Here is a 10877-nt window from a genome sequence, read left to right on the forward strand (position 1 = left end):
CACGTATAGTTCTTCAATTTTTCTAATCTATAATGATCTAAATATTCTTAAAATTTTTTCTTAAATTATAATTTAAATTTATTTATTCCAAAAATTCTATATAAATTATATAAAAGGTATATTTTTCTATTATGATATATTATTTTATATTTCTAAATTTTTTAATATAATACAAATAAGTTCTTTATGTTTTTTAATATTTTTATAATAGTTAAGAATGTTATTTAAGTAAAATACAAGAAAACTATCTAGATATTCATAAAATATATCTTTCATCAAGTATTGGTAAGTAGTTGTCACTAATATACTTATTTACTCTAATAGTTATTTATATAATATAAATAGGTAGAAATAGGTAAAAATAGGTTAATTTGATAGTATTTTATAAAAAAAGCTTTCTAGAAGCTTAATAGACATATTTTTGCCTTTATATGTGTCTATAAGTAATTGATAGGTTAGATACTTAGTCAATAAATTAGCCACGTATTACATGTGTTGATAGCTTGTAGTACAAGCTAACAATGTCATATACATATATAAAACTTGCCTTACAAGTTAAGACACATGTCTTATAAATTGAATACATGTCAAAGGTCCTATAGAATGTTGTCACATAGCTTCTAATTAGATAGTATATATGGAAGCAAGAGTGAAGCCTTCTTCACTCTTATCAATGTTTTTTTAGTTTTTACTCTTATTTCAAGACTTTTTAGTCTTCTTGACTTTGGCAATAGCTATTCCAATTTTAATACTATATTAGTTTTAAATAAACACCTATTCTTTTTGAATTACATAAGAGTGTATTGAATTTTTGATTCTTTGAGATTCATATCCTTGATAATAGTTGGATTATTCATAAGTCCAAAAGAAATGACATTATATTCAAAATAACTATATCTAATTCAAAATTTTGTTTTTTATTCAATTTCTTCTTTAATACATATTATATTATATGTTCTTTGTAGATATATTTTAATATAGGTCTTAACTCTATCTGATTGATGAAGGAGTCTTAATACCATAGGCAAAAGATATAATTCTTTATAGAAAATTTATTAAGTCTAAAATAGTCTAAATACATTTAGAAGGATCCATTTTTTTTCTTTACAAAGAAGATTGGCATACTTTGAAGAGATTTTTAAGGTCAAATAAAATCCTTTGCAAGATTTTCATCAATATATTCTTTTAAAGTAAAAAATATATTTTTAAAATAAATTATAAATTTATCCAAATGGTAATTGTCTTTTTTTTTTAAGTTCAATTGTACAATGATAAGATCAATGTTTTAGCAATTCATCAACATTCTTCTTTTCAAACACATCTTAATATACTTCATACTACTTTAGGATTCTATTGCAACCTTTAATTGAATAAAGATTTGGTAATGCAAAAATGAAAAAGATTTATTTTATCTTTTGCAACTTGTATAAATGTCTTTGCTCTCATAAATAAAAAGTCCAAATGGTTAGATGTCATTAAAACTAGATCTTAAAGTGAATTTTTGTAATTTCTAATTAATATCAAGTTTATATAATTCAAACCAAGAAAGGTCATGTTCTACTCAATTCAAAGGATATTAGATGATGTTTACTATGATATTAGATACTTGATCTTTTAATTCTATTTTAAATAATTTATTTTTTTCTATGGCATATCTAAATGCAAGTAATTGTCTATCATTAACTTCTACTAGAATTAATTGGTTTTTCTTTAAAAATATAAATTCTTGCTATAATACAAAGTCTTTATCCATAAAAACATGTTCAGGCTCTAATATTTAAGAATTTATGATTTAAAGTTATAATAACTATATAAAGTTTAAATCAAGATATAAAACTTGATGGTAGTACGAAAAATGTATTTAATGGTCTAAAATTGTACAGTTGTAAGGTTCTTATTGTAATTAGGCATCTTTATTCTTTTACTTCTTCACATTAAAATTTAATTTTCTTGTATTGAATCTTATTGATTTTGTGTAACAATCTTGTATCTTATGATTTGATTTTCTAAAATATAAATGTAAGTTTTTATAATAACCTCTATTTTATTCTTTAAGTGTCAATTGCTTCAATTAAGATGTATCAATTTGCATAGGTTTTGGCCTTAATAAATAAATTTTTAAAAACTTGGGAATTATTATTATAACTTGATTTATTCTTCTTTAGCTATATCTTTATTTTTAGTATCTTTCAAAGAGTTGATTGTTGTATGCAATAATTTGAATGATAAAGTGTCTCAATTAATTTATATTTATATTTTTAATAATAAATCTTTAATATGATTCTTTAATCTTTATAAAAATTCTTTGCTAATGGCTTCATTATTTCAATCCATATTATAAGTAAGATTTTGGAATTTGAAAATAAATAGTAGCTAAACATGAATCTTATTGTAAAGAATGAAATTTATTTATGCTATTATTTTTTAAATTATTTTTCTAAATATAGTCATATATACTAACAAGAATAAATGTAGATCATATGTCAATCATAAATCATTTTTTATTAAGTATATAAACCAAGAGAGAGCACTCTTACGTAAGAGTGCACTTATAAATCTAACTTCAGTAAATCTCTCAAGATATTGAAATAGATGTAATCTTAAATAGATCTTGACTTGTTGTAGAAATCTTTGAATTTTTTTTACCTTGTTCTATCATATTTCTTTGTTATGCTAATCTTTGAATCCTTCATACTTATAGCAAGACCTTTTGGATTCACTTCTGAAGTTGATCAACTTGATTCTTTTAGTTGCACAACTTCTTGGCATAAAAATTAACCTTCATTATTGACTTCTTCTACAGGCATAAAAGTGGTACTTCTATAGTTGACAATGCTAATACATGAAATTTCTATCCTAAGAGTATTGGCAAGCTTGTAAAGGTTTGAAATAGCTACAAACTTACTCACTTTTATTGAATGTAGCATCCATAATTTGTTTTTCTTTTTATTTCTATAGTAAACCACTTTAATCAATCTACAAATACAATTATAGGAGAGTAATCCACAACCTTTGATATTAAATAAAAAATTCTACAATTAAAAATAATGTATATTTTTTTAAGATAAGAATCAATGTTAGAAAATGAAAAATGTTAATTTAAAGGTAGGTAGTCCAAAACCTTTAAAATACAACAATAAAAAGTGAGCTAATCCATTCACTTCTATATTAAAACAAATTAGAATCCTTATCAAATTATCAAAGATATGAATCACAAAAAAAATCTAAAAATAAAAATATATTCTTATATCATCAAAAGAAAGAAAGTAAACAACTAAAGATAGATATAGAATTGCAACTAGAATGACTATTGCCAAATGCAAAAAGACAAAGGAGACTTAAGCCAAGACATAACACAAACAAAATGTTGATAAGAATGAAAAAGACTTCACTCTAGTCTCCATATAAACTATATACTATAGAATTATGTAGTTATGTCCTTAAGACCATATAACACATGTCCAACTTGTGAAATACATGTCTAATTTTTAAAGCAAGTTTGTAACATGTGGCCAACTTATTAGCCAAATTGTCAACCTTTCCAACACTTATAAACACATATAAAGTCTACAAAGATTTTAAGAAGCTTTCTAACAAGATATAAATAATTTAACCTACTTCTATTTACTTCTATTTAATTCTACTTATTTAAATAAATATGAATATGACTATAAGTTACAACTATTTTTTTAACTATATGAGCACAAAGTCCAATTGTTGTGACAACAATGGCATGGTTACACATTTTATACAACCTGCAATAGCAATTACAAAGAACAAGCTTCAACATGTACTCTACTTTCATCTCAAGTCTTTATAAAATTTGAAGTTTACTAAACAATTAAACAACATTAAATCGATAAAGAAGATGATAGCAAGGCTTCCTCTTTCTATCATTGTCTTTCCATTTTTATTATAGTTTTTTCATCCTTGACATGAACTACATGTATCATTGTTTCCATATTTGAATTGAAAAAGTTTACCTACTCGTTTAGCATTCTGGTCAATTCCATACTCATGCTGTTCAAATCAATCGGAATTGGCACATAATAACCACCAACCACAACCATTACACCACGTCTAAGCAAAACAGCTACGATCAATTCATAAACGACCTTTATGTCTTGACCACCACAAATTAGTTTGTTCATTCCAAGTTTTCCCGGCTAACCAGGAAAAACAACGTCCTCTGCATCAACAGTAGCAGAACAAAAAATAACTTACAACTTATAATCAAACTATGACACATAATGTATGAATTTTAACCAATACCGTGGCTTGCAACAATCAATTCCCAACACCCAAAGCATAAGCCTGGAACATTAGGTCTATAAAAGCAATAAAAAACAGACACAACCTCTTCATGCAAAACACCAATGTGCAACTTAAGTAACCAGGAGAGTAATTCAAATTAACAAGACGTAGCTCTGTCGATTAACCGGCAAAAGCAACTACAAACTAAATTCCATTCATTTCACAACCACCTAAAATTTACTGAAAATCTCATCCTGGCTCAAAAAGAGGCCAAAACAACCCCATTTCACTGCTTTGCAGCTTGATTAGGTTTCTTCTGTCGTTTCCTCGGTCTACTCTCTTCTCTCCTCTCTGCTAACTTCTTCCTAATATCCAGCACCTTTTGCCCCGCATCCTGGAACATTGCATCTGACCGCATTGCAAGCATGCTCTGCCCCACACCCAACCATATCCCAATCATCACGTGTCCACATTTTCTCCACCCACATCCATCTTCCGCATCACACCCTACTGCCACCACTCCCACTACTCCCAATCACCGAAACTCGACCCTCCACCCGCAACCTCCACCCCCGACTTCCATAAAAAAATAGATTCTGCATACCACACATCCCAAACCTATTCCATCCATGTACCCCAACCACATCCCCATTCTTACCTGTACAAGCGCCATTCCAGCTGAATTGTATCCCAGGACATCCTTCAATTTCTGCACACCAATCCCACGCACTCCGCTTTCATTCAAACCGTTCCACTTCACACCTCATTCCATTCCACGCCCTCACGACGTCGCACTGCCTATACTTTCACTCTAACTGCATCCACAACTCTTCCTCCCAATCAAATCCGATCACTAACCTGTACTCCACCATGTATCACAGGATGAAGCCCGGTTAAAGTGGCGCGGGCCGACGAAGTCGCAGTCAGCTGTGAATGGTGGATTCTAACCAGCATCACTACCACCCGGCACGCAAGCTCCACCTGCCATACACAATTGCAACATCTCCCACCCTGTAAGCTTCTCATCCACCGTTCCCATCATGCAGCCATACTACATCACACCACCCGCACTTCTCTCCCAACATCGTTAGCGTAGCAGGTCACATCTGCACTTGCGTTCACAACGCACCTGAGAGCCCGAAGCAATCCATCCTTGGGTGTAGCTCAGCAACTTCAAAGCATCGTTGAATGGCAGCGACTGTGGCAATCAAAACCGATCCGCCGTCAGTCGCCCTCCCCATCAAAGACATTTCGGACACCACTTCATCCCCAACGCTATTCTCAAATCTCGCACACGCCTTTCACAGCTACATCATGCGCTAACATCCTACAACCCCCCCTTCTAACCACTTCCTCCAACGACTTCCTCCGAACTCCCTCATCAAACTGCCACTACGTACCAGAAGTGCTTGTTCCAGATCGCTCGGTCGAACGCTCGAGATAGACCGCAGAACGTAGTCTGACGGAGACAGCCCCAACATCAACACGTTGGCTTGAAATCCATCCTCTTTCCCATTCGTCGACTTCTGCAATATATATCCACTACGCTGTCAGAGCCCCGTCTCTCACCACCCCACCACGCTTGCTACCGTCCCGCTCAACACTCACACCCAACTTCGTACCCACACCAACCCCTCCAACTTCACCACACCATACGATTTGCCGCAACCCTTACACAGGTTCAGCCTCCCTTCCCAACCACCTATCCACTCTTCACATTCGCGCATGTCTCTCTCATCTAGCATACTCCACTCGCTGTGTATCTCAAACTCCCATCCATCCATCCATCCATCCATTGTACTCCAACCGTCATTCCACAAATCTGTCACACGGCCCCAACCCACATCCCTGCACACCCTGATACCTTGTGAACGCGCAGTCGTTCGATTTCCGAGTCCGCCATATCCACTGCTTCGATGATACTATCAGCGGCAGACAGCGTTTCCTGAGTACGTTTGCTCCCCACTTCTACGCCCTGATCAACTCCATCGTCTCGTGTGTTGTCGGTTGCCTCGAACATCGTTTCCAGCCTCTTCTCTCTTTCCTCCTGCACAAACCCAGTGCCTCCTGGTCAGCCCCCACCACATCAAACTGTCGCTCCCTTCCATACCCTATTTCCACACCCACGCCACACTTTTCCGTACCACACCTCAACCCCCACTCCTCTCGTCCACCAACTCCATCCATGTGCAACAATGCCACAGTTATATCTCCATCCCTGCTTCAGCTCAACCAACATCTTCAAACGTGATACTCCAAGCCACCTTGCACGTCATTCCTCACTGCTATATGTAATCCAACTTACCTCGATAAAGAACGGCTCCTCCGTGCGGTCCAACCGCCGAATCGAACGGTCCTGAGATCCAGTCACCAAGAAGTCGCCGTGCGGACTCACAGCAAGGCACCATGCTGCCGCATGATGCCCTTCTAACGTCAGCAGCAGTTCAAACTTGTCCGCATCCCAGTACTTCACAACTCCATCCTTTCCGGCACTGAACATGTAGTGCGTCTTTGGCACGAACTGAACTGCCGTCACACTGCCAAAACCGCCAATCCCACATCGTCAACACAACCACTCATCCCACCTTCACCCACTCAATCCCTTGCTCCGCCTACTCCATGCATCCCATCACCTCGTGCACTGATCCCCACATATCACCTTGCTCACGCATTGACCAGCTCCTCCACACCACCCTGGGATCTATGACAACCCCAGCACAACCACCTATCCTGCACTCACCCATCACTCAAGCATCCCCTCCCCACAAACTCCAAACCTTCCTTGAGGCTGTCCTCTACCTGTCACCATGTGCAAACAGAGACTTCCGGCAATCACCGAAGTCCATCCCCCATATCTTCACATTCTTGTCGCCTGACCCACTCGCAAGCAGTGCTCCATCTGAAGATATGTCCATTGACAGCACTGGTAGCTTGTGCCCGTACAGTGAAACAAAGAACTTCAGCGTGTCCGTGAAGAATATCTGCATTTCCACCACCGCACCCGCATTCAGGACCACCACCCGACATTGCAAGCATCCCACAGCAACCACCACCGTGCACAAACACCCACACACTTCCACAACACCAGTCACTGTACTCCCAGCCTTTCACGTCAACTCCTCAGACCAACGATGTCCACCGAACTTGCACAAACAACCTCCCACTCACGCCTGCCAGCAAAGTAAACACACCGTCCACACGCTTCTGTGCCCAAAACCCGTCTCTCCGCCTTGCGAACGACTTGGTCCCTCGTCCCACTACCGACTGCCTTAACCCATACTCAAACACATTCCGTTACCATCCAACGACCCAAATCCGCCATCCACTACCTTTATCGTGGAATCAAGAAGCGCCACCGCAATATATCTAGCATCAGGACTCAGCCGCACGCACAGTACGTCATCTGCCATTTGCAATGTGCGAGTGTTGCGTATGCTCAGCTGCTTGCTTCCCACCTGCACACCCACATCCATCGTGTCAGTCTGCTGAAAGCACGCCGCTACTGCATCAACTCGCCACACCACCTCCACCAACTCATACCTGCATCCGTTGCAAGCGTAACCCGTCCCATACGCAACGCTCCTATCACTACCTCCGTGAACACCAGTCCCCGTCTCTACTATTACACAGGGTCTGAATGTCCCGGGTCAATATGTGTGGCTTGCTCATTCTCACCAACCAACCCACCACACCCACACGTTGCACAACTTTTCCTCCTCTTTGCTTTTCGACTCCCCACCCCGCGTCTCATCTCCACCCCCACACACTCAATACACCCCACTCTCTCACCACTTCTCACCATCCACACAAATCTGCCCACGCCTACAAAACCCTGTCCCTCACCTTATCATCCCCTTGCACAAGCTCGTAGTCCCAGAACTTCACGTTCTTGTCCGCACTTCCGCTCACGAATCCTGAACCATCCGGCATCGGTGCCAGGCTCCACACAGCACCTGAATGGGCTTCTAACACTTGCGTGCGTTCCGCGCCAGCTATGTCGAAAATCTCGATCCCTCCAGCCTTCGTACCCAGAATTGCCTGTCGATTTCCAGGCACCACAGCTCCGCACAGCCCATACCCGGACTCCACAGTCCGAAGACACACACCCGATCTAGGATTCCAGATCTTCACCGCATTGTGACTTGCCGTCATCAGGGTCGTGCTGTCTGAACTCAGCGCTGCCATTCGAACGTCCGACCGATGCCCTGGAAGTTCGATCGAATGCACCCGCGAACTCGACTCCTCCTGCAGCTCCTGCACCTCCAAGCTGTTGTTATACACCGCTATCCCGATCGTTCCTAACGTCCCTTTCTTCGCCTCCGCAGGACAAAACGAAAACGATGTGATCTTCTGCTTCAGTCTCACTAGTTGCAGTCGCTGGAACTCGTCTGCAGCTGATATGTTCCCTGCCATGCTCGACGCATTCCCCTCCTGCTCGCCCTCGCCACCGAACCCTTGCCCATCCGTTGCTTCTCCTTTCCCAGCCTTCGCGGCTTTCTCCCGACGACGCTTCTCCCGTCGCTTAGCCTTCTTCGCAGCTTCAGACTCGCCCAGAACCCGGAATATTTCTATCGACTTCCCGGCCACCTGACACCCTAGCAGCGTACCGCTCGGATTAAACTTCAGGGTTGACACCCGATCCGCGCTCTGACGAGCAATGCTTCCCATCGGAACCAAAATGTCCCACTTGCTCCTCGGACCCACTTTACTCCCATCGTTCGAATCATCTGCGTGCTCCATGTCTTCCACCACGGCATGCACCTCCTTCTGCGCTCCCTGCACGTTCACAACCACGGTATGTTGGAAATCGTGTGCACATCAACCATGCCACGGATCCACCGCATCGACGGACTCCCGATGCTTCTGACTAGCTACATTCGCGCAATTGCCGTCCGAAACGCGCATCGTCCGCAAAGAGCAACTGCGTTGCAAAGCCAGGAGCGGCACAAATCGCGAACATATGTTCATCGACACTACCCTGCGCTTACCTCGTCGTTAACCACACCAAACACCCGAATTTCTGCATCTGCCGATCCGGTGACCACAAAACGTTCCGATGGATCCACATCCAACGCCCACACCGCGCTCCGATGACTCACTATCCTTTGCACGCAGCTCTGAGTATCCAAGTCCCACACGCGAACGTGGGTGTCCTTGCACCCGCTCACCAGCTTCTTACTCCTCTCCAGAAACACCAAATCCGTCACCTGTCCATCACGTTCCATACAATCCCCTCGTCAACACGTGCAATCTTCATGCTCACCGACCCGCGTACTACTGAGTACAACAGCACCACCCGCCACAATCTCCACCCATCACGGAGTCACTCCCCACAACCGACACCCCGGTTCCCACCATGAAATCACAACTCGACAAGATTCGGGTCGACGGGAACCTGGTCACGGTGCCCCTTCAGACGGTACAGCCCAGTCTCCGCCACAGCATCCCACACGATGATGTCCGTGTCCGTGCTTCCGGACGCCAACAGAGACCCCGTCTTGTTGTAGGCCAAAGCGGTGACCGCACCTTTGTGCCCGGTAAGCACCATCTCGCAAGTGCCCTTGACAATATCCCACACCCGAATCGTGCCATCCTTGTATCCCACCGCCACCTACGCCCACATCCCCACGTTCTAAGACACAGAAAAAATCGCCACCATTGCGCACACAGCCTCAACAGAATCCAAAACCTCACAACTCACAGCACGCTTCTCTCACCAGAGAAGCAGACGAAGGCGCGGTCGCGATAGCGGTCACGAGAGGCCGCGCTCCCGCAGAAGGCACGAGCAGGTTGACGCACCGCCCCTGCTTCACATTCCACACCAGAAACTGCTCCAACGCGCCCGCCAGCAACAATTTGCCGGAGTTGTCGAAGCAGACGCGCGCCTCACCCGAGGCAACCAGCCCGAAGGCGGCACCTTCCTCGTAGCGGAGATACGCCTTCACCATGGCTGGGTGCAGGACTCACGGTGCGGGGCTGGGGAACGTGGAGGGCCTGAAACCCTAAACCAGACTCGCCATGGCTGCAATAACGCAGCAAAACAGAGAAGAGCGTAGCATGGCCCCTTAAACCCTGAGACTCCCCTAAACCCTAAACCCTCGCTTCCGTCCACCTCCCCTTTTGCTCTCCAAATTCAAATAAATATATAAATATATAGAATTAAACCTTAAACCAAATTCATATAAATAAACAGAGAAGTTGAGTTAATATTTTATGAGTCAATATTTTTGTTTTAAAAAATAAAACCTGAGGCTTGTTTTTTTATAATTTATTCTTTTAAGTTTTCTTTTTCCTATGTACATATTGAAAACTATATTCTAATCCATATCCCAGAGCAATTTACTAGCGTTTACATGTCATTTTCCAGGCATCACTGGTTTGACTTGTTTTTTTCTTTTTTTTTTAAAAGACTGATATAATAATGCTTCAAATCAATACTTAAATAATAAGGAGAATGGAAAATAATAATATTGAAATTTTGAAAGAAAAGAAAAGAAAAGAAAACACATTAAATTTGAATTAAAGTACAGAAAAAGTTTGTAAAACCCAGATATTCTTAAGGATTAGGAATGCAAACGCACTAAATGCTACAAGTTTATATTTAATTGTCTTCCATTGAATTT

The 10877-nt window shown here is 40.9% G+C and overlaps 1 protein-coding gene across 1 annotated transcript; it reads right to left on the bottom strand.

Moving 5' to 3' along the window:
- Nucleotides 1-4379: 4379 nt before the first annotated feature.
- LOC112276836 (uncharacterized) lies at nucleotides 4380-10306 on the bottom strand. The gene is made up of 13 exons (XM_024508585.3): nucleotides 9972-10306; nucleotides 9650-9865; nucleotides 9243-9461; nucleotides 8098-9030; nucleotides 7584-7709; nucleotides 7054-7235; nucleotides 6560-6791; nucleotides 6119-6301; nucleotides 5655-5780; nucleotides 5384-5452; nucleotides 5113-5235; nucleotides 4913-4963; nucleotides 4380-4684 (listed from the first exon to the last, which is right to left on the bottom strand). Exons 1-13 carry the CDS (start codon nucleotides 10200-10202, stop codon nucleotides 4541-4543), a joined length of 2835 nt encoding a protein of 944 aa, XP_024364353.1. The 5' UTR covers nucleotides 10203-10306; the 3' UTR covers nucleotides 4380-4540.
- Between the last annotated feature and the right edge of the window lie 571 nt (nucleotides 10307-10877).

The sequence above is a fragment of the Physcomitrium patens genome, chromosome 24 (genome assembly GCF_059467195.1).
Source record: "Physcomitrium patens ecotype Gransden chromosome 24, ASM5946719v1, whole genome shotgun sequence".
NCBI lineage: Eukaryota > Viridiplantae > Streptophyta > Bryopsida > Funariales > Funariaceae > Physcomitrium > Physcomitrium patens.